The 27,895-nt window shown below is 45.9% G+C and overlaps 1 protein-coding gene across 1 annotated transcript in view; it reads left to right on the top strand.

The window, feature by feature from the left end:
* Positions 1-27,895, top strand: part of LOC126278713 (glutamic acid-rich protein-like) — a 101,548-nt gene that overhangs the window by 19,360 nt on the left and 54,293 nt on the right. Inside the window, exon 2 of the mRNA XM_049978987.1 lies at positions 21,612-21,930. Coding sequence (XP_049834944.1) covers positions 21,612-21,930 — 319 coding nt within the window. The remainder of the gene's footprint in view (positions 1-21,611; positions 21,931-27,895) is intronic.

Below are 27,895 nucleotides of genomic sequence, written 5' to 3'. Positions count from 1 at the left end.
TCTCTGTCAAAGCTTCTAATGAGTGGGTAGAAGGAGGTTTCATACAGTGATGTTGACGTGTGGAAGCTACACTGTATATCGCTGCATCTATATGTCTTGTGGCCACTAACTTGCATGTACGTAAGTGTTGCCTTACAAGAAGGTATTCATGTATGATTTGATAATAGACAATCAATAAGTAAATAGAACTCCTACTCAAGACGGTTCCACAACAGCTACTGTGATCATTAGCTTCGTCTCCAACGAAGAACCTGCAGCTACCCCTTCCCAGCAGCCATTAATATATATTATGCAGATCAGTAACTTCTCAAACTCATTCAACTCTCCTGCCTGAAACCGAATAAACGCCATTAAATCCATTTTTGTATCCCTTGACAAGAAAAAAACCTTTGGCCTAGTAAGGCATCCTGGTACCCTTTTCAAACTACAGCGTATGCACTTCCATTGATCTCCATCAGCCTTTTGGCTTCCTTTCTATATATCATTCCTCTTTTGTCGTCATTAACCATGCCTAATCCTGGATCTCCCACCCTTCCATCCGCAAGAGTGTGCCACGGATCGACGAGGTCCGTTCTGCTCTGTTTCCTCTGCACATACACCTGATATCCCTCAGCTCAGCTGCCTCGTCCGTCCACGTGCTTTGTGCCCGGGCTACTGCACCACAAACTACATAACCCGGTGTAATTCGCCTTGTACATTGATTTTTAACCTTTCTAATTCGCCTTTCCCATTGTTTTTTAATATTTCTGATTATTACGCCAGTTGTAACAGCAATTTCGAAAATGTGTGTCTTTCTACTGTCGCAACGCTCCTCCACTGCGAGATTTATTACGTGACTTTATAATTAAATCCAAGTGGAAACTGTGCCACGGAATACTAATAAAATGTAAGTAATATTTAATACCAGACTGGCTGCAACAACGAGAAAGGGGGGCGTATATTGTTGTAAAAGTCACTCATATACGACGAACATAGGGGTGAGGTAATGTTCGTGCAAACAATGTTGACACCTGGCGCAATGGCTGATGGGACCGACTGTAAATAGGAAATGACACACGGCGCGGTGGCCGATGGGAGCGACCGTAAAGGCAACTTTGTTTGCGCGTGTAGTAGACGCTCGTATTTTATTAGCTTTACCTTTCCCTGTGGCCTGATTGCTTTTGTTATAATTTTTATCTCGTTCTTATTTCCACCATAGCCAGTATTCTTTGCAATCGGACTTCGTCACAAAAGGAGGAACGATGGAGATTGCAGGTAGTAGTGTCGCGACAAATGACCAAATTTTAAAAAATGAAAATGGCTGCCACAAAGGAAGAAAAAGGCGTATTCACCTGCCTCCTCCTTTCGACTGTGCCATCGCGATGATCGCCACTGCTATCTGTATCCATCTCGTATAGATACACTACTGGCCATTACAAATGCTACACCACGAGGATGACGTGCTACAGACGCAAAATTTAATCGACAGGAACAAGGTGACGTGATATGCAAATGATTAGCTTTTCAGAGCATTCACACAAGGTTGGCGTCGGTGGTGACACCTACAACGTGGTGACATGACGAAAGTTTCCAAGCGATTTCTCATACACTAAGAGCAGTTAACCGGAGTTGCCTGGTGAAACGTTGTTGTGATGCCTCGTGTAAGGAGGAGAAATGAGTATCATCACGTTTCCGACTTTGAATCTCGACCAACGCGAGCAGCAATGTCGCAATACGATAAACCGCAATCGCGTCAGGCTACAATCCGCCTTTATCAATGACTGTTAGCAGAATATGGAATCGGTGGGTTCAGGAGGGTAATACGGAACGCCGTGCTGGATCCCAACGGCCTCGTATCACTAGCAGTCGAGATGACAGGCATCTTATCCGCATGGCCGTAACGGATCGTGCAGCCACGTCTCGATCCCCGGGTCAACGGATGAGGAAGTTCGTAAGACAACAGCCACCTGCACGAACAGTTCGAAAACGTTTGCAGCAGCATGGACTATCAGCTCGGGGACCATGGTGGCGATGGTGTACTCAACGATGAACCAGGGTGCACGAATGGCAAAACGTCTATGTTTTCAGATGAATCCAGGTTCTGTTTACAGCATCATGATGGTCGCATCCGTGTTTGGCGACATCGCGGTTAACGCACATTGGAAGCGTGTGTTCGTCATCGCCACACTGACGTATCACCCGGCGTGATGATGTGGGATGCCATTGGTCACCTCTTGCTCGCACTGACGGCACTTTGAACAGTGGACGTTACTTTTCAGATGTGTTTCGACCCGTGGCTCTACCCTACATTTCAGCAGGATAATGCACGACCGCATGTTGCAGGTCCTGTGCGGGACTTTCTGGATACAGAAAATGTTCGACTGCTGCCCTGTCCAGTACATTCACCAGATCTCTCACCAATTAAAATCGTGTGGTCAATGGTGGCCGAGCAACTGGCTCGTCACAATACGCCAGTGTTGAAGCTGCATTGGCAGCTGTACCTGTACACGCCATCCAAGCTGTGTTTGGCCGTAATAACGACCATGATACGCCTGGGCATTGAGTCAGATGTGGTTGTTCTGGGTACTGATTTCTCAAGATCTACGCACCCAAATTGCGTGAAAATGTAATCATTGGACAAATATAATGATATTCTCCTGGACCAGTTATTACACTAGTGGCCATTAAAATTGCTACACCAAGAAAATGTGCAGATGATATGTCAGTTCTAGAATAATAGGAATAACCGTTTAAGTCAAAACGAAATCTCTATTTATGGAAGCCTAATAATACAAATAATCTGGTGATTATTTGAATAAACTTTCATAGATATAGTACCAGGTTTCACATAAACGTCTACACTTTATGACGAACAAAAACAGAACGGAAGACTAGTACAAATCTAATAATTAAAGAGTGACAGACTCTAAGAGACAATGACGTAATTACAATGTTCTTACTTATCTTTGATTGACCGATCGATATCTGGCAAATACTTTCACAGTATTTCTTGATAAACCAAAATGTAAAATGTCTCCACACCCTGTAGCACGCCGTATACCGCTTTTTGCTATTCGTACGGACACCTGGTATGCTTCATTCGTACATACTATAATTATTGAGCAGTCATATTCCCAAGGAAGGAAAACAGAAACGACTTGATTCACTGCAAGAATAGTTCTTACTATGCGCTAGTTCAAAGCATTAATATAAGCTGCCCTAAAGTGCTCAACATCTCTCAACTTCTTGGGATGTAGAGAGGTCTAACTGAAGAACGCTTGGTTGAAGAAATGGACAAAGTTGCTATTGACATCGATAGCATAAATCACATAAAAAATAGCAAACGGCAAATTCCTTATGCATATTTAAATTCTTCTATGTCCATTGCAGAACCATTTTGTGATTCTGTTATGATGCTTAAAAACTATGATTAATTGGACTGAAAAGTTAGAGAAGGGACCGCCTGTCACGTAAAAGGAGAAAATGAATAACTTACCACATAAATGCACCACACACAAATTCATCTCCGCGAGAGACGACGTCAAGGCAGAAATACCATTTTTTTTCTACATGGGAATGAGAGTGTGACAGCAAGGGGAATGCTGCATAAAATGGGGAAGGAAGCATCTACAACCCTTGAGCCACATCATGTAAAGTGGAATTGGCAGATGTTAAGATGGAGATTCAGATGGTACTACTGCCTGGTATACAATAATACCCCAGAGTTCTTTGATGTCCAGAGTACGACAGCGTCTGTGCCTTCTCCGTTGGACTTACATTTTTACAATTTCCTAGAACTTCTCTTACATATTGTTTATTACCAGTCTTACTCTGAAATTATAAGAAAAATATTGACGGATGTTTATAACCTATAACTATCTCGTCCAAAATCCTACCCTCTTGTCATCCAAATGTTTCTCAGGTTCCTTCCACTGCTGCAAGAATGTGACAGGAAGATGCACGATATTAGTCAAATGTTGTAAGAGACATTTTCTGGTACAGTTTCTCGCAGTTGCATCCATCTTTGACATTTAAGTTCAGTAGGTGTTCCATGTGTATGTTGTAGTGTAATAGAACCAGAGTGCACTAATAGATGAATGACGCATGCAGTCATACAGTGGAAACTACATAACACTTTCATGAAACTGCATGCTGAACAGAAGTAATACATAATTTTATAGGTGGGAAAATGGGGGTTGCCATGTTTTCAACTACCCACATTCAACTACTTTACAGTTACTCAACCATTGTAGTGTCACCATCCTTATTAACTGTATGTTACAACACAAATGGTAAGCTTCTGCTGACAGTATTAATATTGCGCGATGCCAACTGCGTGTCAGTTGCGCCATACTTTCACGTTACAGCTTATTGTAGCAAGATCGCATGAAAATAGTACAGCCACAGAGCCACTGAATTCCTACCAGGTCACATTTCTATCTGGACATCACATTCTCAGGCATCCTAATCATTACAAATGATGCCATGCATCGCCATGTTAGAGTAAAATTGTAACAAATTACCCCATGTTACAGCAAAACTGTAACGAATTGCCTCATGTTAAAACCAAATTGTAATAAAATGCCCCATGAATTGCCAGGTTTTATCAAAATTGTAACAAATTGTCTCATCTTACACCAAAATTGTAACAAAATGCCCCGTGTTACAATTTTGCTTTAACATAGGACAATTTGTTACTGTTTTATTGTAACACAATATGCTGTTATATAGCGAATTTTGACAAAATTGCCCGATGTTGCAGAAAATAGTAACAAATTCCTCTTAGTTACATTAAAATTGTAATAGCTTACCCAATTCATTGTCATGTTACAGCAGAACTGTAAGATAATGCTCCACAGCTGCTGTATCCTTTCTGTAGTTCCTTTCCAACTGTTTTCATTGACAACATTCTCTGGAAGCATATTAAGCCTTGTCAGCACCCTCGTGGCAATGACAGGTTGCATTTAGTTGTGATTCCTGTATTACAATTAGCAGATTCCTATATTATTTTTGGAGCAAAGCGGGAAAATTCAAGGTGCCATTGGCCTACGGATAAATGGAAATTGTGCCTGTGGTCTGTATCAGTGGAACCCCCTTGATACACAGATTGTCACATCACACATCTGAGTTAAAGGCGTACAGACTGTCAAGGCCAATAATTTGTCATTCGTTTCCATTGCACACAAATTTGTTGTAGACATGGCACTTGTGAAAATAAAAATAAGTGGAGCTATGGGGTTCATCTAACTGCAGAAGAAAAAATAGGTTCACTCTCATCAATATTTATTGTTATAAAATTCAAAAGGAAAATCAAACATTATTTATACATGAAATATATCTGTTGTGTTGGAGAAGATACTAAGAAAAAATTGAACTTCAAAATATCTACAGTACAATCTATTAACATAAAGCAGCGCTAAGTGGTGATGTCTGAGAGAAAGGGAATGAGAATTCGTTTGGTACGAAAGTCACGTTGCTTCAAAATAAATTCAAAACATGGCTCGAAACAGGACATGATGATTAAGGTATCAGAGGGCCTGCATGTGTTTACTTTCACCCCACAATGATCGATGTAGTCATGAGCAACCCGTGGAGCACCATAGAATCTGTGACAGGATCCCTGAAAGTCTGAAGCAAAACGCACCTTTCGACCTGCGATCACACTGGCGTGTGAACTCACCATGATACTGCAGCATGAGAAGGTGGACTGCACCACATATAGGTGCAGTGGCCGAAGTTCAAGTCGTAGCTGGAGACAAAGTACCTCAGTGGAAGATCCCACAGGAGATCAGCTAAAGAATCAGCAACAAAGTCTACTGAAGAAGTCAGGAAGTAACTTCCTGTAGAATTCCTTAATTGTTTTCACATCAGGTGGATCACATTCATACACATGACGATAATTTAATTGCACAGTAATCGGCAATTTTGTTTCTGCAAACCACACTACTGTTTGCACGTGCTGCTGTGGAGTCGCCATTTTCACTTCATGCGACCATCCTGCACTCTGGCGACGATACTTCGCACTTCTGACGCGGTAATATAAATTCTTTGAAAAATGCACCACATTGTAGAGCATATCACTGTCCGATCTATAAGCGTCCCTGATTTCAAGGACCCAGGAGAGAGAAACGACAGTAAAGTGCACATGTCTGAGCACACGCACAAAGAAATGGGTATGTCCTGTCGTAACAATGGTATTGATCTGATGTGGAATACTGCGATAGCAGCAAAGGGAATGAAAGATTTTATTTTACTTGGTAAATTAATTCAAGTCACAAGAATGGTAGAGGTATTTATATTACCACAGCCTCAGTCATCAGAAAGGGGTATTGTCAATACTTCGCTCATTGTCAAATATCATCCAATTGAGACCGCAATCGTAATATTTAATTGTAAGTATAACGATAAAATAGAATCGTCCCAGCAATCCGGCTACATGTATGACTGGAGGTGTGTGATGCGCAGTGGCTGTGGCCTGTGATGGGAATGATTCAAGTTTCTGGCTAATGACAGGAGCTATCTGAGTGGGATCACCAGTTGGGCGGCTGAATAGCAAATACGCTCTCATTTGCCGAGACGATAGCCTTCAGCTACGTTAACTATGCTATTTGCTACGACCTAGCAAGGCGCCTTGACATCAGTTACTATCGATATTGTGAATCATGTAAAGAGCGACGTTCTCCATGAATGGATTAAAGTTAAGTATTCCACCAGCTACGTCCGTTGTTTCTAAATTCTAATTTCCTTGTCCTATTCCAGACCTCACGCCAGCCTGCGTGAGCTAAATCACGTGCCTTTCGGCCTCCTCTAGTTATACGGTGTTGGCTCACCTGCCAACCACAACAAAATGTCTGACTGTTTCTGCACATTTACCACTTTTATTTGCTTGAGAGAACATCGTGTGTGTGTGTGTGTGTGTGTGTGTGTGTGTGTGTGTGTGTGTGTGTGTGTGCGCGCGCATCCCGCAGGTGAAAGGTGGAAAACACGTTTGCTGGTTGTCTAGACATGAGAAACACCTTAGTTGACTTTTGGAATCTTTGTAAATTGTAAATCATCCTTATATCACTGACATCGGTATTTGCGAGTCGAGTGGAGATCATTTTCTGTAGTTTTTTTCTTTCTATCTTTATTTTTTTTCTTTTTTTGAGTTTTCATGTAAAGGTTTTCTCACATGAGAAATTTCTAGTTACTCATTGGTTTGCAGCACGCTGCACCTCGCTAAAGGTTCGAGTTCCAGTCTGTGTCTTCGGAATTCTCTATATCAAGCACATAGCAACATCGCTTGCACAGCACTATCGATTGCACAGTAGAAGTATCGCATAAATGGTATGTATTTTCACATTTTTTTACCAGAATATCATGTTTTAATCCTGGAGTCTGGAGATTGGAGTAGAAACGCAAGTAAGTAAGTAAGTAAGTAAGTAAGCAAGCAAGCAAGCAAGCAAGCAAGCAAGCAAGCAGGTTGGGCCCGGAAACAGCAACGCCTTTGTGTCGAGGGGAACCGACCCAGCCTTTATATAACAGTTCGGAGAGTGGCCTCGGTCCAATGAGTGTGCTTTGGTCAGACGTCCGACGAGTGTATGTGCGAGGGCAAATGACTCTTGACTATCGGCTGTGGTGGATGGCCTACCGAGCCCACAGAAAATATTTACTGCTGCATGTACATATCCCACAGACACAGATACCGTAAGTACGAGTGTCTGGTGGTCGATAGCTATATGCAGGATACAGAAGTGGTGATTTTGTGCGGTACAGGATACGAATTGTCTGTTTACTACATCGATACGGTATGTGGTGAAATAGCCAGGTTACAATATTCAAGCTTTGTTCAACAGTAGCAGAGCAGTGTAATTGAAGGAGTGTCTTTACAGATCATGAAATATGGAGACCACTTTTGCTGGGTTTAACTGTCAGTGTGACATGGCGATCTGTACAAAATAGTTTTGCCACTGAAAGTTTCTTCCACAGAAAAAAAAAATGGCGAATAGTGCTATCACAGTGGCAGCAGCAGCAGTTTGGTTCTTACTGAATTTACCCACCAATCAGAATGCTCCACTGATTCACCACAAAGAATGTCTTGTGAAAGACAGTCACTACAGACTGCCTCCATCTTGTTTAAACCAAAGTATCTATGGAATGTCAGAGACATGACTTTGAACACTTGAACAAAGAAATCAGCACAAGTTGAAGCAGACTGTCCATCTCTGGCGTGATGCCGTCCCTCATTAACCATTGTGGCATTATGACACCTCCAGACCAGCAGTCGTAAGACTCTGAATTTGAAGCACATTGTCCTACAGAAGAGGAAAATTGCTCTCTTTCCAAACCGAAAATTACAGCCCTGTCTAAGCAGACAGGAAAATCAGAACAATTACGCAAAGAACAAGAATGCTTTTATGATTACCAGTGAGAGAATGAGCAAGTGTCAGAGGGCTTGCAAAAACACCGTTAAATGCCTTCATCATAACATTTACCGTTTCTGAGACATATGTTGAAAGAAGAATGTTGCTGTTTCTGGGAAGGGCAACACGTGATGCACCGGTGTCACGTTAGAATCGCCAAGATGAATGCATCCTGTGTTATTCTGGGATATTTTTGCTGGCAGTTTCTGAAAGCATTGCAAAAGATTTCTATAGTGCACCCAGAGGGAGACTTGGTTGTTTTTTTTAGATTGCCAGTGTTATACTGACATCTCATGGCTATCTTTTAGCTGCACTTGTGGGGGTGAGTCACTAGGGAAACATGTCTTGCTCGGCAATTAGGCCTGTGCTGTACTCGCAGGTACAAACACTAGGTGTCAGCCATGGTGCGTAGGTGAACACATGTTTCAACGGGAATTTCTCAGTTTTCAAGTTTGTTCGGGTCCTGCAAGCATGAGGCGGTGGGATACTTTCAGACAGCTGCGCCTGGCTCGGCAGCTGACAGCTGCGACATCGCTTTGCAGAGGCTGCTGGTGCACACCGACTACTGGCAGCGTCTGTGGTGGTGGTCTGTGCGGTCCAGTGTGTGGCGCATGCTTCGTGATAGAAAGATTTCTACCACTGTCATTATGTGTGATAGGTGCTTTTTTTTTTAAGATACAAATCGTGCAAGGAATCCCAGCATAAAGCAATCGATTTAATTACTTCTTACAAGATCTGCATCTTACAAAAACAGCAGGGGTTCGATTTCTGTTGCTCATCATTCTCTGCTAACTGATTTGTTTAGTAATTAAACATTATACCCTTGAATGTCCCTTTATAAGGATGGGGGGGAGGAGGGATGGGGGTTTACCAGAGGGGTAGGAGGTTGTTAATTAAGTGGCAAGTTTAATGAAGTAGTCAATCAAATTGATAAGAGTGAGAGGGCTATTCAAATAACTCAGATCTGAAAGTGTACATGCATCAGCGATGGGGAGGGAGTTGGTTGGAGGTTTCCTGAGTGAGTGGGGGAGAGGAGGAACAATAGGTTAAGGACCTGTCAATCCAAAGGAAGGATCTTACAAAACAATAGGTTAATGATGTCAGAGGAGAACAATATGTTTGCTCCCAGAGTGCATACCTGGCCCTGATGTAGGCAACCCACACAAACAAAATTCACAAGAGTATAGTTTGTCCCACTACTGTGCTGGACGGTGTGTGTGTGTTACAGCTGAACACATGTGTCGTGTCGTGTCGTGTCGTGTCGTGTCGTGTCGTGTCGTGTCGTGTCGTGTCGTGTCGTGTCGTGTCGTGTCGTGTCGTGTCGTGTCGTGTCGTGTCGTGTCGTGTCGTGTCGTGTCGTGTCGTGTCGTGTCGTGTCGTGTCGTGTCGTGTCGTGTCGTGTCGTGTCGTGTCGTGTCGTGTCGTGTCGTGTCGTGTCGTGTCGTGTCGTGTCGTGTCGTGTCGTGTCGTGTCGTGTCGTGTCGTGTCGTGTCGTGTCGTGTCGTGTCGTGTCGTGTCGTGTCGTGTCGTGTCGTGTCGTGTCGTGTCGTGTCGTGTCGTGTCGTGTCGTGTCGTGTCGTGTCGTGTCGTGTCGTGTCGTGTCGTGTCGTGTCGTGTCGTGTCGTGTCGTGTCGTGTCGTGTCGTGTCGTGTCGTGTCGTGTCGTGTCGTGTCGTGTCGTGTCGTGTCGTGTCGTGTCGTGTCGTGTCGTGTCGTGTCGTGTCGTGTCGTGTCGTGTCGTGTCGTGTCGTGTCGTGTCGTGTCGTGTCGTGTCGTGTCGTGTCGTGTCGTGTCGTGTCGTGTCGTGTCGTGTCGTGTCGTGTCGTGTCGTGTCGTGTCGTGTCGTGTCGTGTCGTGTCGTGTCGTGTCGTGTCGTGTCGTGTCGTGTCGTGTCGTGTCGTGTCGTGTCGTGTCGTGTCGTGTCGTGTCGTGTCGTGTCGTGTCGTGTCGTGTCGTGTCGTGTCGTGTCGTGTCGTGTCGTGTCGTGTCGTGTCGTGTCGTGTCGTGTCGTGTCGTGTCGTGTCGTGTCGTGTCGTGTCGTGTCGTGTCGTGTCGTGTCGTGTCGTGTCGTGTCGTGTCGTGTCGTGTCGTGTCGTGTCGTGTCGTGTCGTGTCGTGTCGTGTCGTGTCGTGTCGTGTCGTGTCGTGTCGTGTCGTGTCGTGTCGTGTCGTGTCGTGTCGTGTCGTGTCGTGTCGTGTCGTGTCGTGTCGTGTCGTGTCGTGTCGTGTCGTGTCGTGTCGTGTCGTGTCGTGTCGTGTCGTGTCGTGTCGTGTCGTGTCGTGTCGTGTCGTGTCGTGTCGTGTCGTGTCGTGTCGTGTCGTGTCGTGTCGTGTCGTGTCGTGTCGTGTCGTGTCGTGTCGTGTCGTGTCGTGTCGTGTCGTGTCGTGTCGTGTCGTGTCGTGTCGTGTCGTGTCGTGTCGTGTCGTGTCGTGTCGTGTCGTGTCGTGTCGTGTCGTGTCGTGTCGTGTCGTGTCGTGTCGTGTCGTGTCGTGTCGTGTCGTGTCGTGTCGTGTCGTGTCGTGTCGTGTCGTGTCGTGTCGTGTCGTGTCGTGTCGTGTCGTGTCGTGTCGTGTCGTGTCGTGTCGTGTCGTGTCGTGTCGTGTCGTGTCGTGTCGTGTCGTGTCGTGTCGTGTCGTGTCGTGTCGTGTCGTGTCGTGTCGTGTCGTGTCGTGTCGTGTCGTGTCGTGTCGTGTCGTGTCGTGTCGTGTCGTGTCGTGTCGTGTCGTGTCGTGTCGTGTCGTGTCGTGTCGTGTCGTGTCGTGTCGTGTCGTGTCGTGTCGTGTCGTGTCGTGTCGTGTCGTGTCGTGTCGTGTCGTGTCGTGTCGTGTCGTGTCGTGTCGTGTCGTGTCGTGTCGTGTCGTGTCGTGTCGTGTCGTGTCGTGTCGTGTCGTGTCGTGTCGTGTCGTGTCGTGTCGTGTCGTGTCGTGTCGTGTCGTGTCGTGTCGTGTCGTGTCGTGTCGTGTCGTGTCGTGTCGTGTCGTGTCGTGTCGTGTCGTGTCGTGTCGTGTCGTGTCGTGTCGTGTCGTGTCGTGTCGTGTCGTGTCGTGTCGTGTCGTGTCGTGTCGTGTCGTGTCGTGTCGTGTCGTGTCGTGTCGTGTCGTGTCGTGTCGTGTCGTGTCGTGTCGTGTCGTGTCGTGTCGTGTCGTGTCGTGTCGTGTCGTGTCGTGTCGTGTCGTGTCGTGTCGTGTCGTGTCGTGTCGTGTCGTGTCGTGTCGTGTCGTGTCGTGTCGTGTCGTGTCGTGTCGTGTCGTGTCGTGTCGTGTCGTGTCGTGTCGTGTCGTGTCGTGTCGTGTCGTGTCGTGTCGTGTCGTGTCGTGTCGTGTCGTGTCGTGTCGTGTCGTGTCGTGTCGTGTCGTGTCGTGTCGTGTCGTGTCGTGTCGTGTCGTGTCGTGTCGTGTCGTGTCGTGTCGTGTCGTGTCGTGTCGTGTCGTGTCGTGTCGTGTCGTGTCGTGTCGTGTCGTGTCGTGTCGTGTCGTGTCGTGTCGTGTCGTGTCGTGTCGTGTCGTGTCGTGTCGTGTCGTGTCGTGTCGTGTCGTGTCGTGTCGTGTCGTGTCGTGTCGTGTCGTGTCGTGTCGTGTCGTGTCGTGTCGTGTCGTGTCGTGTCGTGTCGTGTCGTGTCGTGTCGTGTCGTGTCGTGTCGTGTCGTGTCGTGTCGTGTCGTGTCGTGTCGTGTCGTGTCGTGTCGTGTCGTGTCGTGTCGTGTCGTGTCGTGTCGTGTCGTGTCGTGTCGTGTCGTGTCGTGTCGTGTCGTGTCGTGTCGTGTCGTGTCGTGTCGTGTCGTGTCGTGTCGTGTCGTGTCGTGTCGTGTCGTGTCGTGTCGTGTCGTGTCGTGTCGTGTCGTGTCGTGTCGTGTCGTGTCGTGTCGTGTCGTGTCGTGTCGTGTCGTGTCGTGTCGTGTCGTGTCGTGTCGTGTCGTGTCGTGTCGTGTCGTGTCGTGTCGTGTCGTGTCGTGTCGTGTCGTGTCGTGTCGTGTCGTGTCGTGTCGTGTCGTGTCGTGTCGTGTCGTGTCGTGTCGTGTCGTGTCGTGTCGTGTCGTGTCGTGTCGTGTCGTGTCGTGTCGTGTCGTGTCGTGTCGTGTCGTGTCGTGTCGTGTCGTGTCGTGTCGTGTCGTGTCGTGTCGTGTCGTGTCGTGTCGTGTCGTGTCGTGTCGTGTCGTGTCGTGTCGTGTCGTGTCGTGTCGTGTCGTGTCGTGTCGTGTCGTGTCGTGTCGTGTCGTGTCGTGTCGTGTCGTGTCGTGTCGTGTCGTGTCGTGTCGTGTCGTGTCGTGTCGTGTCGTGTCGTGTCGTGTCGTGTCGTGTCGTGTCGTGTCGTGTCGTGTCGTGTCGTGTCGTGTCGTGTCGTGTCGTGTCGTGTCGTGTCGTGTCGTGTCGTGTCGTGTCGTGTCGTGTCGTGTCGTGTCGTGTCGTGTCGTGTCGTGTCGTGTCGTGTCGTGTCGTGTCGTGTCGTGTCGTGTCGTGTCGTGTCGTGTCGTGTCGTGTCGTGTCGTGTCGTGTCGTGTCGTGTCGTGTCGTGTCGTGTCGTGTCGTGTCGTGTCGTGTCGTGTCGTGTCGTGTCGTGTCGTGTCGTGTCGTGTCGTGTCGTGTCGTGTCGTGTCGTGTCGTGTCGTGTCGTGTCGTGTCGTGTCGTGTCGTGTCGTGTCGTGTCGTGTCGTGTCGTGTCGTGTCGTGTCGTGTCGTGTCGTGTCGTGTCGTGTCGTGTCGTGTCGTGTCGTGTCGTGTCGTGTCGTGTCGTGTCGTGTCGTGTCGTGTCGTGTCGTGTCGTGTCGTGTCGTGTCGTGTCGTGTCGTGTCGTGTCGTGTCGTGTCGTGTCGTGTCGTGTCGTGTCGTGTCGTGTCGTGTCGTGTCGTGTCGTGTCGTGTCGTGTCGTGTCGTGTCGTGTCGTGTCGTGTCGTGTCGTGTCGTGTCGTGTCGTGTCGTGTCGTGTCGTGTCGTGTCGTGTCGTGTCGTGTCGTGTCGTGTCGTGTCGTGTCGTGTCGTGTCGTGTCGTGTCGTGTCGTGTCGTGTCGTGTCGTGTCGTGTCGTGTCGTGTCGTGTCGTGTCGTGTCGTGTCGTGTCGTGTCGTGTCGTGTCGTGTCGTGTCGTGTCGTGTCGTGTCGTGTCGTGTCGTGTCGTGTCGTGTCGTGTCGTGTCGTGTCGTGTCGTGTCGTGTCGTGTCGTGTCGTGTCGTGTCGTGTCGTGTCGTGTCGTGTCGTGTCGTGTCGTGTCGTGTCGTGTCGTGTCGTGTCGTGTCGTGTCGTGTCGTGTCGTGTCGTGTCGTGTCGTGTCGTGTCGTGTCGTGTCGTGTCGTGTCGTGTCGTGTCGTGTCGTGTCGTGTCGTGTCGTGTCGTGTCGTGTCGTGTCGTGTCGTGTCGTGTCGTGTCGTGTCGTGTCGTGTCGTGTCGTGTCGTGTCGTGTCGTGTCGTGTCGTGTCGTGTCGTGTCGTGTCGTGTCGTGTCGTGTCGTGTCGTGTCGTGTCGTGTCGTGTCGTGTCGTGTCGTGTCGTGTCGTGTCGTGTCGTGTCGTGTCGTGTCGTGTCGTGTCGTGTCGTGTCGTGTCGTGTCGTGTCGTGTCGTGTCGTGTCGTGTCGTGTCGTGTCGTGTCGTGTCGTGTCGTGTCGTGTCGTGTCGTGTCGTGTCGTGTCGTGTCGTGTCGTGTCGTGTCGTGTCGTGTCGTGTCGTGTCGTGTCGTGTCGTGTCGTGTCGTGTCGTGTCGTGTCGTGTCGTGTCGTGTCGTGTCGTGTCGTGTCGTGTCGTGTCGTGTCGTGTCGTGTCGTGTCGTGTCGTGTCGTGTCGTGTCGTGTCGTGTCGTGTCGTGTCGTGTCGTGTCGTGTCGTGTCGTGTCGTGTCGTGTCGTGTCGTGTCGTGTCGTGTCGTGTCGTGTCGTGTCGTGTCGTGTCGTGTCGTGTCGTGTCGTGTCGTGTCGTGTCGTGTCGTGTCGTGTCGTGTCGTGTCGTGTCGTGTCGTGTCGTGTCGTGTCGTGTCGTGTCGTGTCGTGTCGTGTCGTGTCGTGTCGTGTCGTGTCGTGTCGTGTCGTGTCGTGTCGTGTCGTGTCGTGTCGTGTCGTGTCGTGTCGTGTCGTGTCGTGTCGTGTCGTGTCGTGTCGTGTCGTGTCGTGTCGTGTCGTGTCGTGTCGTGTCGTGTCGTGTCGTGTCGTGTCGTGTCGTGTCGTGTCGTGTCGTGTCGTGTCGTGTCGTGTCGTGTCGTGTCGTGTCGTGTCGTGTCGTGTCGTGTCGTGTCGTGTCGTGTCGTGTCGTGTCGTGTCGTGTCGTGTCGTGTCGTGTCGTGTCGTGTCGTGTCGTGTCGTGTCGTGTCGTGTCGTGTCGTGTCGTGTCGTGTCGTGTCGTGTCGTGTCGTGTCGTGTCGTGTCGTGTCGTGTCGTGTCGTGTCGTGTCGTGTCGTGTCGTGTCGTGTCGTGTCGTGTCGTGTCGTGTCGTGTCGTGTCGTGTCGTGTCGTGTCGTGTCGTGTCGTGTCGTGTCGTGTCGTGTCGTGTCGTGTCGTGTCGTGTCGTGTCGTGTCGTGTCGTGTCGTGTCGTGTCGTGTCGTGTCGTGTCGTGTCGTGTCGTGTCGTGTCGTGTCGTGTCGTGTCGTGTCGTGTCGTGTCGTGTCGTGTCGTGTCGTGTCGTGTCGTGTCGTGTCGTGTCGTGTCGTGTCGTGTCGTGTCGTGTCGTGTCGTGTCGTGTCGTGTCGTGTCGTGTCGTGTCGTGTCGTGTCGTGTCGTGTCGTGTCGTGTCGTGTCGTGTCGTGTCGTGTCGTGTCGTGTCGTGTCGTGTCGTGTCGTGTCGTGTCGTGTCGTGTCGTGTCGTGTCGTGTCGTGTCGTGTCGTGTCGTGTCGTGTCGTGTCGTGTCGTGTCGTGTCGTGTCGTGTCGTGTCGTGTCGTGTCGTGTCGTGTCGTGTCGTGTCGTGTCGTGTCGTGTCGTGTCGTGTCGTGTCGTGTCGTGTCGTGTCGTGTCGTGTCGTGTCGTGTCGTGTCGTGTCGTGTCGTGTCGTGTCGTGTCGTGTCGTGTCGTGTCGTGTCGTGTCGTGTCGTGTCGTGTCGTGTCGTGTCGTGTCGTGTCGTGTCGTGTCGTGTCGTGTCGTGTCGTGTCGTGTCGTGTCGTGTCGTGTCGTGTCGTGTCGTGTCGTGTCGTGTCGTGTCGTGTCGTGTCGTGTCGTGTCGTGTCGTGTCGTGTCGTGTCGTGTCGTGTCGTGTCGTGTCGTGTCGTGTCGTGTCGTGTCGTGTCGTGTCGTGTCGTGTCGTGTCGTGTCGTGTCGTGTCGTGTCGTGTCGTGTCGTGTCGTGTCGTGTCGTGTCGTGTCGTGTCGTGTCGTGTCGTGTCGTGTCGTGTCGTGTCGTGTCGTGTCGTGTCGTGTCGTGTCGTGTCGTGTCGTGTCGTGTCGTGTCGTGTCGTGTCGTGTCGTGTCGTGTCGTGTCGTGTCGTGTCGTGTCGTGTCGTGTCGTGTCGTGTCGTGTCGTGTCGTGTCGTGTCGTGTCGTGTCGTGTCGTGTCGTGTCGTGTCGTGTCGTGTCGTGTCGTGTCGTGTCGTGTCGTGTCGTGTCGTGTCGTGTCGTGTCGTGTCGTGTCGTGTCGTGTCGTGTCGTGTCGTGTCGTGTCGTGTCGTGTCGTGTCGTGTCGTGTCGTGTCGTGTCGTGTCGTGTCGTGTCGTGTCGTGTCGTGTCGTGTCGTGTCGTGTCGTGTCGTGTCGTGTCGTGTCGTGTCGTGTCGTGTCGTGTCGTGTCGTGTCGTGTCGTGTCGTGTCGTGTCGTGTCGTGTCGTGTCGTGTCGTGTCGTGTCGTGTCGTGTCGTGTCGTGTCGTGTCGTGTCGTGTCGTGTCGTGTCGTGTCGTGTCGTGTCGTGTCGTGTCGTGTCGTGTCGTGTCGTGTCGTGTCGTGTCGTGTCGTGTCGTGTCGTGTCGTGTCGTGTCGTGTCGTGTCGTGTCGTGTCGTGTCGTGTCGTGTCGTGTCGTGTCGTGTCGTGTCGTGTCGTGTCGTGTCGTGTCGTGTCGTGTCCGCCTGCAAACTGCAGTCTCCACATCTTACCTGACGCAACCAGTAGTAACAGGGCTTGTCCTTTGACATTTTGGCTTTTTGAATTCGTGGAGCCAAATGAAAATAATGACATTCATATATGTAGTGGGGCACGATTAATAATTATTTTAGGTATCGTAGTTGCATCGAATACAAACATATTTCCAACTACTGTTCAATATGCTGAAATATAGAGTTTCTCCTGAATACCTGGATATCGAAATATTAAAAACTTTTTGGGAAGCGAAAGCAATACCATCGACTGTGTCAATTTGTCACTAGTTCTTCCAAGCATAAATATAGCTCCATTCTCCCATCGTCTATGTGGTAGCTTCTTTTCAAACTTACTGTGATAGAAACAGCCCATCGCCACGGGAGGAGCAGGAAAGGAACGATGTTAAAGTGAGTTTGTAGTCACAGTAATCAAAATAGCCACAGTGGTAAAAATCAATCATTTGCATACCTATTTCTTCTTAACTTATCGTGTTTTGGGTTGTCAAAGAAGAACGCCATAATTCATGTCAATGTACTCACTAAAATTCCTATACCCTTGCTGTCAAAAATTCATTAGTAAGCACAATTTCTTACTCTGTTTTGAACGTTGATCCGTGAAACATCACTAAAATGCTGAAAAATGTTTGAAATAATTGTAATTTCTGGTGACTGGAAGGTTGTCGATTCGTTAAGCGCTGTCTCACTTCTTAATGACGTTACTAGCTGATCACGGGCGTTTAATCAGTAAGTTTTTTAGGGGTAGTGTAGTGAGGCCTGAAACACACTGATCATTTTACCAGTTCAAATCCTGTGCATTTAGGCGTGTTTGAAATCAAAGTCTGAAGGAATCAGGCTTTATGCAAGAATTGTAGTACACTTTAATTACAACTAGATCTTAATATTAGCGCCGATAATACTATTTCAGTATACAGTCAGTTCCACAAGAAAGTATACGCCGTTATATTTATAATAGTGTTTTATATCATATGTTAACATGTGTAATTAGTAATTACATGAAAATACAACTACATAATAGTAAATACAATCGCGGCCATTATCGATTATATCTTCGCATCTTCTTGGCATGCTTTTCACGAGGTTTTCCGCTTCTCTCTCCATAACGATCTCCATATCGTCCTGATTATATGTGACAACCGCTTCAATGTATGTATTGGCTTTCCTTTAAGCTTCGTCTTAATATACGACCAAAAGTTTTCGATCGGATTTGCATCCGGAGATACTGCAGGCCAATCCATCTTGGACAACCCACTGTTTTGTTTCTACGCTGTACAGAGGCGGCTGCTATGTTCGCAAACTGGGTGTTTCAATAGGGTGATGATTCGAGGTTCGAAACAAATTAGCTTCTTAACGGACGTCATTAATATTGCATATTTTTCCAGCATTTAAACTGACTTTACTTGTAAACAGTGCGAGAGTTGAACGTTTTGCCGTTTGTAGTTTGGGTATTTACATTTATTTAAAATTTACAAAAGCGTATTGAGTACAGATTCGAGAACGCTACGAGAGATGTAAAATGTAACGTCCGCAGCGACATTATCGCACACACTCTTTTAGAACTGACTGTACTTAAAAATAATTTCATTAAAAAGCTTTTAACTAAATAAACTGAGAGGACTCTGTGGTCTTCATATTATTAACATATACACTTAGACAAAAAGCGCACCGAAGTATTTATCCGAATTATACGGAAATCGGTAATACGTACATACGCAGACAAGGAAGCTGTTAAAATTTCAGACGAACTGGTCGATTTATTGAAGAGAAAGGGCTTCACAAATTGAGCAAGTCAATGACGTGTTGGTCCATCTGTGTTCCTTATGCAAGCAGCTTTTTCGGTTCTACATCTACATTTGTACTCCGCAAGCCACCCAACGGTGTGTGGCGGAGGGCACTTTATGTGCCACTGTCATTACCTCCCTTTTTTGTTCCAGTGGCGTACGGTTCGCGGGAAGAACGACTGTCCAAAATTAGAGAGATTCGAGCCGCACGCAGGCTTTCACATTCACGATCTCCTCTGGAGGTGTAGGTAGGGGGGAAGCAATATATTGGCTACCTCATTCAGAAACGCACCTTCTCTAAACCTGGACAGCAAGCTACACCGCGATGCAGAGAGCCTCTCTTGCAGAGTCTGCCACTTGAGTTCGTTAACCATCTCCGTAACGCTATCACGGTTACCAAATAACCCTGTGACGAAACGCACCGCTCTTCTTTGGATCTTCTCTATTTCCTCCGACAACCCGACCTGGTAAGGATCCCACCCTGATGAGCAATACTCAAGTATAGGTCGAACGAGTGTTTTGTAAGCCATCTCCTTTGTTTATGGACTACATTTTCTAAGGACTCTCCCAATGAATCTCAACCTGGCACCCGCCTTAACAACAGTTAATTTTATACGATCATTCCACTTCAAGTAGTTCCGTACTCATACTCCCAGGTATTTTACAAAAGTAACTGCTACCAGTGTTTGTTCCGCTATCACATAATCATACAATAAAGGATCCTCCTTTCTACGTATTCGCAATACATTGTATTTATCTATGTTAAGGGTCAGTTGCCACTCCCTGCACCAAGTGAATATCCGCTGCAGATCCTCCTGCATTTCGCTGCAATTTTCTAATGCTGCAACTTCTCTGTATACTACAGCATCATCCGCGAAAAGCTGGATGGAACTTCCGACATTACTAGGTCTCATATATATATATATATATATATATATATATATATATATATATATAGTGGAAAGTAATGGTCCACTAACACTCTCCTGTGGTAAGACATTACTTTAACGTCTGCAGACGTCTCTCCATTGGGACTTTCTGATTCTGATGGATGTTCTGCTTGGGGATAACTGGCGAAATTTTGTCAAGTTGGCGGGTTAGATCGTTAAAATCCCGGGCTGGTTGGAGGGTCCTGACCGTAGTGCCCCAAACATAAATTTCAGGAGATACGGCAACCTTGCTGGCCAAGGTAGATTTTGGCAAGCACGAACATTCGCAGTGGGAACTCTCACCTCGTGTGTGCATGAACTGTTCGCTGAAATGTAACCCGTGATGAATTGTCAGGAAGGGCAACAAAACGGGGCGTAGAATATTGTAGACGTATTGCTGTGCTGTAAGAGTGCCGCAAATGACAACCAAAGGGGCCCTGCTGTGACGTCTCCCCTCCTCCCCACTCCTTGTTGCCAGACCGTGGTGTGTGTCACGAACAGGTTGGTACTGTGGTATTTCAAAAGTCTGATCAGGAAACATCGCGTTTCTTTCCCTAGTGAGCGACGCCAGGTGAGAAATGTTAACTTACTACAAATAAAAATACATATTAAGTGGAGACTTGAAAGAAAAGAAAATATTTTTAAATAACATGTCTAGCGTGGCAGCAAGATGATCCACTGGGGACTCTAGACGCGGCGGACGACGAGAGCTAACCACTGTTGCATCGTGGTGGCCGGCCGGCGGCTGGAAGAGCCGTTGAAACATCATGCCGACCATTATTAAAATATGTTTTATGTTTTTTTTATAAAATAAAAACGAGTTCAATGTTGGATGGGGAATGATAAGTAATATTTACGATGTATGTCTTAAGAACAGAATTAACTGACTAAAACTTCGAGGTGGAAGTTAAAACACAGTTTGTAATTGGATGTCAATTGGTTATCAACTTTGTGTGAATTTTAAAAAATTTGCAAATTTCACAGACTTCTTGAAGAGATTCGGGAAGAACTTTGAGGAGTGTGGACAATCTTCAATAATTAACTAGTTCAAAGTTTTATTAATGAGAAGCCGACACAATTTTAATACACTTAACAGTATCGATTATTTTCAAAATGTGTTTATCGGCGATATTGGTCAAGAAGATCGATTTTGAAGTATTAAAAGTGGAATGTTTCGTTAAATGTGAACAAGATTAATTAATGTCACTAAAAAATCAATTATTTAAGGAAAAATTAGGAAATTTTCAATTTATTCTGGCAAATATATCAAGGAGTATCAGGTCGCACAACGAACATATACAAACACTGTGTTGAACTGTCAAAAAAAAAAATTTTTACGATAAAAGGCAAACGTTTCTACGACGGGGACTGGTGAATTTTGCTGCGTCTATCCTTATCTTCCAGGTTGAATCTGCTACAGCTTAATGCTTTTCTTTATGGATTTTTCAAGTAACTGGAAAAAGAACTTACAATTTCATCTACGGCCGACCGTCGATATTGGGTACACGGTTTGGCTGTTGTGAAGCCTGTTGGTTTGCAGATTGCCTTTCTTTCCCCTGCTGCTGACATCGTTGCCGAGTTGCTGCGACAGGGTTGCCGGTTCAGCGCAGTACCCCACCGCTGCTGTCTCAGGCATCTCAAGACACAGATTCCAGGCCACAATGACCGCTGGCCACTGGCTACTGGCTCTCAGCTGGATGTGGGACGCATTACTGAAGGCAATTCTACTCCAGCCAATGATCTTCGTTGAAGACGGGCCGTTTGGTAGGCGACAGTTAGTCGTGAGGTACCAACCTATCAGGGGCGCCTCCAGACACAACAACCAGGAGTGATAGTCTTTAGTGAGATTTCTTTTCATTTAAGGGCCTCTTTGAGTGTCAGCCACGGCACCCTTACAGCACAGAAGTTTGACAGTGGCATTCAACACCCCGTTTCGTCGCGCTTCGTAGCAAGCCATTGTGGGCTTACATTTCAGCAACAAAATGCCCGCCTGCACTCGCCGAGTGTCTCCTGCCTGTCTTCGTAGTCGCCACCCTGCCTGGGCCAGCAATCCCGCTGGACCTCTCCTCAAGTACTATGTTTGGAGAATTAAGGGCAGGGTTCTCCAATTAGCGCGTTCGAAAGTCAACATCCCAAGCTAACTGGACAGAATTTGGCATGGTATCCCTCAGGAGGAAATGAACAACTCCATCAATCAATGCCAAGCCGAATAACTGCTTGTATAATGGCCAGAGGAGGACCAATGCGTTACTAACTTGCTCAATCTGTGGATTATTTATTGAAGAGTACGTGGTTCAATGTTTCTGAAATTGCAATCATTCGTTTGTATCTTCATGTACGTCATATTTACCGACTTGCGCCCCATTCAGATAATTTCTTCGTGTTGCGGCGTTTTTTTCTTTTTCTTCTTCTTAGAGTTTATTAGTCGAGTTCCTAAATGTGGGCAATGGCCTTCATGCAGGCCCTAATTTTGAAACCCTTTTCATAGTTCTTTTTGGTTCTCTTTATTCTGTCGTCCACCTTCAAGGGAAAAGAAGAAGAAGAAGAGGAAGAAGAAGAAGAGGAAGAAGAAGAAAAAGAAGAAGAAGAGGAAGAAGAAGAGGAAGAAGAAGAAAAAGAAGAAGAAAAAGAAAAAGAAAAAGAAGAAGAAGAAGAAGAAGAAGAAGAAGAAGAAGAAGAAGAAGAAGAAGAAAAAGAAGAAGAAGAAAAAGAAGAAGAAGAAAAAGAAGAAGAAGAAAAAGAAGAAGAAGAAAAAGAAGAAGAAGAAAAAGAAGAAGAAGAAAAAGAAGAAGAAGAAAAAGAAGAAGAAGAAAAAGAAATAGTTGAAGATTCATTTCCACCTTCGTGTGCATGCAATTTGTGATCTTCGCTCCTTTCTTTAAATACTCCACCGAACAGGTGATTCTAGGGTGAGGGTTTTCAATAATATTATTTACTGTGCCGCGCTTCAACTGTCTTCGTCGTTTGGTGCCATTCTCCGTGGCATTTTCGCGCCGCTATTGGGATATCCTCATTCTACAGCCGTCGTCCACAAAGTAGTCAAAACATTGAGAGAGCCTTTCTTTATCAGGAGCTTGTGCATGAATCTCAAAGCATCCGTTACATATGTCATCTGGCATTAGAAATTCCAGCGGCTGCAAGGGGCGAATCTTCAAGATCTCGGTCTAACTGAGGGTTACAGCCAGAACGAATATTTAAGTCCTTTCCTTGATCTCTTCTCGATATGGAAATAACATCCGTTTATTTCACTTGAGGGGAAACCTTAACCAAGGACCGATATCACAGCTGCCTGAAAATTGATTAAACAAGCAGTTCCCCAGTGGTCCTAGGACCTACAGAAGTGAAAGTGCAAATAAAGACACATATGTTTGCCTGTTTCATTTGACAGTTCCCTAGTAAGAACACAGTACCTGGCCCTTGCATGCATGGTATAGATTTGTGGAAACCACTTGCTGCAGCTCTTAAAAACATCTTCCCATTTTTTTACGGGAAGAGCATTTAAGCTTTCTTTTCCTTTGTTTCCATTGAAAATGATTTCTCTCTCCTATCCTTTAATCTTATCTCTTCTAGAAGGAAACCAATGGCATCTCCCATTTTTAACAGACATCAATGAAGATGAATTTGGTGAGAGTTCCATGGCTCTTGTTAGTTCCTCTGTGAAGAGGATCCTGAGCCGCCGGCGGAGTCAATCATAGATGAAGATTTAGGCATCAGTGTCACAATGTCAAACTTTTTTCACGAAAATTTCCCATTTCATCCACTTGTGTAGCAGATAACTGTGTACTACCTACTGTGGCTCTCCTGCCCGCTCTCTCCACTTGTTTTCTCACTTCCAGAGCTGCGTCATCGTGTGGTTCACAGAGGTGTTTTGGTACGTTAGAGGCATCTCCGTTCTTCGATTGCATCCTTTCCTTGCAATAATCCGGTTTTCGTCGTACGCACACGCGCGTAACAATACCTGTAGGTTCCTTCACTTTACGGTGCACGTAACCACTGTAACGAACAGAAGGCAGGTCTTTGCTTCCAATGTCATTTCCCAACACAAACCGGCTCTGCCCAGTTGGTAATGAAGGAACGTGATGTTTAATGCGGATTCTGGATTATAACGTCTTTCTCTTGAGGTTACCAGAGGTAAAGTAAATCTGTTTGTACGTCTCAAAAGTAAAAGCCTGAACCCACGCGTTGAACCTATGATGGTTTGTTCCACCAGACCATTGCGGCCACATTTCCCAGCCCCAGGAGTGTGCTGTAACGTATGATGTACTTAGTCACAGGGCAAAAAATGCGAGTCTATTAAATGGTTAAGTAGAAGCAAGAGTCTGATGCGGAGATTACAACCTGCTGAAGTGAGAATAGCAAAAAGACTTCTAGGCATCATAGCCTCGATGTGAAGCCATTTTGAAATTTTCATTAATTTAACAAATTTCTTAGTTATAATGACGGTAATAATCGAATTATCTGGTAATTTCACACGTCACACTGAATTTTCTCGAACTATCATTTTCTTCATACCGCTGCTGAAACACATGTGGTTGAAGATCATTTTATGCATTTTGGTGATTTTCGAAGGAGTTGCCCAAGAACAGGTTCTTTCCCTGTCTACGGAATCCTTTTTCATGTTAATATCAAACATCACAGCCCCCCCCCCCCCCACCACCTCCAGTGTGGTTCCTGAAGAGGGGCAGCAGCCTCTTCAGTAGTTGCAAAGGCTACAGTCTAGATGATTGACTGATCTGGCCTTGTAACAATAACCAAAACGGACTTGCTGTGCTGGTACTGCGAAAGGCAGAAAGCAAGGGGAAACTACGGCCGTAATTTTTCCCGAGGGCATGCAGCTTTACTGTATGATTATATGATGGCGTCCTCTTGGGGACTATTTTACCTCCGGAATATTTTACCCCATTCGGATCTCCGGGCAGGGACTACCCAAGAGGATGTCGTTATCAGGAGAAAGAAAACTGGCGTTCTATGGATCGGAGCGTGGAATGTCACATCCCTTAATCGGGCAGGTAGGTTAGAAAATTTAAAAAGGGAAATGGATAGGTTAAAGTTAGATATAGTGGGAATTAGTGAAGTTCGGTGGCAGGAGGAACAAAACTTTTGGTCAGGTGAATACAGGGTTATAAATACAAAATCAAGTAGGGGTAATGCAGGAGTAGGTTTAATAATGAATTAAAAAGTAGGAGTGCGGGTAAGCTACTACAAACAGCATAGTGAACGCATTATTGTGGCCACGAGAGACACGAAGCCCACACCTACTACAGTAGTACAATTTTATACGCCAACTAGTTCTGCAGATGACGAAAAAACTGAAGAAATGCATGATGAGAAAGAAAAAATTATTCGGATTGTGAAGGGAGACGAAAATTTAACAGTCATGGGTGACTGTTTCCTTCTCTCCCTTTCCCTACTGTCGAATTCCACAGTAGGTGATTATGGATTGGGGCTAAGAAATGAAAGAGGAAGTCGCCTGGTACAATTTTGCACAGAGCACAACTTAAACCCAGTGTTAGCTATGACTAAGAACCATGAAAGAAGGTTGTATACATGGAAGAACCCTGGAGTTACTAAAAGGTATCAGATAGATTATATAATGGTGAGACAGAGATTCAGGAACCAAGTTTTAAATTAAGACATTTCCAGGTTCAGATGTGGACTCTAATCTACAGATCATAACGAATAGATTGTGGTCAAGCTGAAAAACTGCAAAAAGGTGGGAATTTAAGGAGATGGGACTGGATAAACTAAAAGAACCAGAGGTTGTACAGAGTTTCAGGGAGAGCAATGGGGGAAAAGAGATACATTAGAAGAAGAATGGATAGCTTTGAGGGATGAAGTAGTGAAGGCAGCAAAGGATCAAGTAGGTAAAAAGACTAGGGCTAGTAGAAATCCTTGGGTAACAGAAGAAATATTGAATTTAATTGATGAAAGGAGAAAATATAAAAATGCAGTAATTGAAGCAGGCAAAAATGAATAGAAACGTCTCAAATATGAGATCGACAGGAAGTGCAAAATGGCTAAGCAGGCATGGCTAGAGGACAAATGTAAGGATGTAGAGCCACATCTCACTAGGGGTAAGATAGATACTACCTACAGGAAAATTAAAGAGACCTATGGAGAGAAGAGAACCACTTCTATGAATATCAAGAGCTCAGATGGAAGCCCAGTTCTAAGTAAAGAAGGGAAAGCAGATAAGTACATCGACCTTGTATAGACCCTCCATATACTCCCATTCCCATAATATTGTCGTTAGGTGGAAGAAGAGGATGTAGATGAAGATGAAGATGAAATGGGAGATAAGATACTGCGTGAAGAGTTTGACAGAGCACTGAAAGACCTGAGTCGAAACAAGGCCCCCGGAGTAGACAACATTCCATTGGAACTACTGACGGCCTTGGGAGAGCCAGTCCTGACAAAACTCTACCATCTGATGAGCAAGATGTGTTAGACAGGCGAAATACAATCAGACTTCAAGAAGAATATAATAATTCCAATCCCAAAGAAAGAATGTGTTGACAGATGTGAAAATTACCGAACTATCACTTTAATAAGCCATAGCTGCAAAATACTAATACGAATTCTTTACAGACGAATGGAAAAACTAGTAGAAGCCGACCTCGGGGAAGATCAGCTTGGATTACGTAGAAATACTGGAACACGTGAGGCAATACTGACCTCCTTACGACTTATCTTAGAAAATAGAGAAAGCTTTTGACAATGTTGACTGGAATACTAAGTCTGCAAATGCTAGAAACGTAGGTTTGCCTTTCCTTAACATCTCTTTCAAATTCTGAAGGTGGCAGGGGTAAAATACAGGGAGCGAAAGGCTATTTACAATTTGTACAGAAACCAGATGGCAGTCATAAGAGTCGAGTGGCATGAAAGGGAAGCAGTGGTTGGGAAAGGAGTGAGACAGGGTTGTAGCCTCTGCCCGATGTTATTCAATCTGTATATTGAGCAAGCAGTAAAGGAAACGAAAGAAAAATTTGGAGTAGGTATTAAAATTCATGGAGAAGAAGTAAAAACTTTGAGGTTCACCGATGACATTGTAATTCTGTCAGAGAGAGCTAAGGACTTGGAAGAGCAGTTGAACGGAATGGATAGTGTCTTGAGACGAGTATGTAAGATGAACATCAACAAAAGCAAAATGAGAATAATGGAACGTAGTCGAATTAAGTCGGGTGATGCTGAGGGAATTAGATTAGGGAATGAGACAGTTAAAGTAATAAATGAGTTTTGCTGTTTGGGCAGCAAGGTAACTGATGATGGTCAAAGTAGAGAGGATATAAAATGTAGACTGGCAATGGCAAGGAAAGCGTTTCTGAAGAAGAGAAATTTGTTATCATTGAGTATAGAATTGAGTGTCAGGAAGTCGTTTCTGAAAGTATTTGTATTTAGTGTAGCAGTGTATGGAAGTGAAACATGGACGATAAATAGTTTGGACAAGAAGAGAATAGAAGCTTTCGAAATGTGGTGCTATAGAAGAATGCTGAAGATTAGATGGGTAGAACACACAACTAATGAGGTGTATTGAATAGGATTGGGGAGAAGTTTGTAGCACAAGTTGACTAGAAGAAGGGATCGGTTGGTAGGACATGTTTTGAAGCATCAAGCGATCACCAATTTAGTATTGGAGGGCAGCGTGGAGGGTAAAAATAGTGGAGGGAGACTAAGAGATGAGTATACTAAGCAGATTCATAAGGATGTAGGTTGCAGTAGGTACTGGGAGATGAAGGAGCTTGGACAGGATAGATTAGCATGGAGAGCTGCATCAAACCAGTCTCAGGACTTAAGACCACAACAACAATAACAACAACATCAAACATCAGCAACTACTCTTAGATTACATTAAAACTAAAGTAATTGATGAAGACGTTACTTGACAACAAAACACGCTGCCTTTTCTCATTTACTTGGGCCTAGAAATGGCTGTCGAATACTGCCAAACCAAAAGCCAAGGGATCTTACTGCCTTCCGATGTACGTCGCTGTCAGGCCACGTCGATCAAATCATATGGCAGAACTGTTTTATGTTGTGTATGACAGATTGAAAATATTTCTGTTTATTGCAAAGGAAAACAATTGTTTTTCTAAAACACACTCTAAGCTATGCAAGTTCAAACTTATCGCAATATTAGTTCAAATTTAATATGCGCTTCTATAATGTAGGAAAGTATTTCACAGTTGCAAAACCCACATTTGACTCATTGTTTGCCAGTGCTCCAAGTGTAAGGTCAGTCTTCGCTACATTAGGTTACTTAAACTGGTGTCACTCTGAACTAGAATTTATGGTCAGCGACTTTCTTACTGGAAAATAGAAATTACTTTTATAGTGTACTTAGGCAGTTCACTCATTGGGCTCCACATGTATATGCAATGCATACGGATTGTAGAATTTACTGGTGCTCTCTCTTCTACTTCTGTATACAATATGCCTGACCTAAACGGGCCGTTTCTAATTACAGGCCCTGGGCAGTAGATCATCATACTGGAAACAGTAATGTGTTATTTAAATGATTACAAAATCAGGTGAAACGAACAGTGAGGTTGTCAGTATAAGCACAACATGACTTTTCGTCCCCCTTCTGCTTATGTGAAATTTGCCGCATTTCTCTTGTTGGAAGGCAAAAAGCATACTGACAGTACGGCTGGTAAATGATTCACAAACCACGATTTAGTGGTATTTAGACTATTTGTTTAAACATTGTCATAGCTGAAGGAATTTAGTTTCTTCTTAAATTGCCTTATGCAGCAACGTTCACAGATATCTCTAATAGTAAAAGCTCTTTATGCAGGTGCGAAGGTTGTAAAA

The sequence above is a fragment of the Schistocerca gregaria genome, chromosome 6 (genome assembly GCF_023897955.1).
Source record: "Schistocerca gregaria isolate iqSchGreg1 chromosome 6, iqSchGreg1.2, whole genome shotgun sequence".
NCBI classification, from domain to species: domain Eukaryota; kingdom Metazoa; phylum Arthropoda; class Insecta; order Orthoptera; family Acrididae; genus Schistocerca; species Schistocerca gregaria.
Note: the sequence above shows the minus strand (reverse complement) of the source record. Positions and strands in the feature narration are given on the sequence as shown.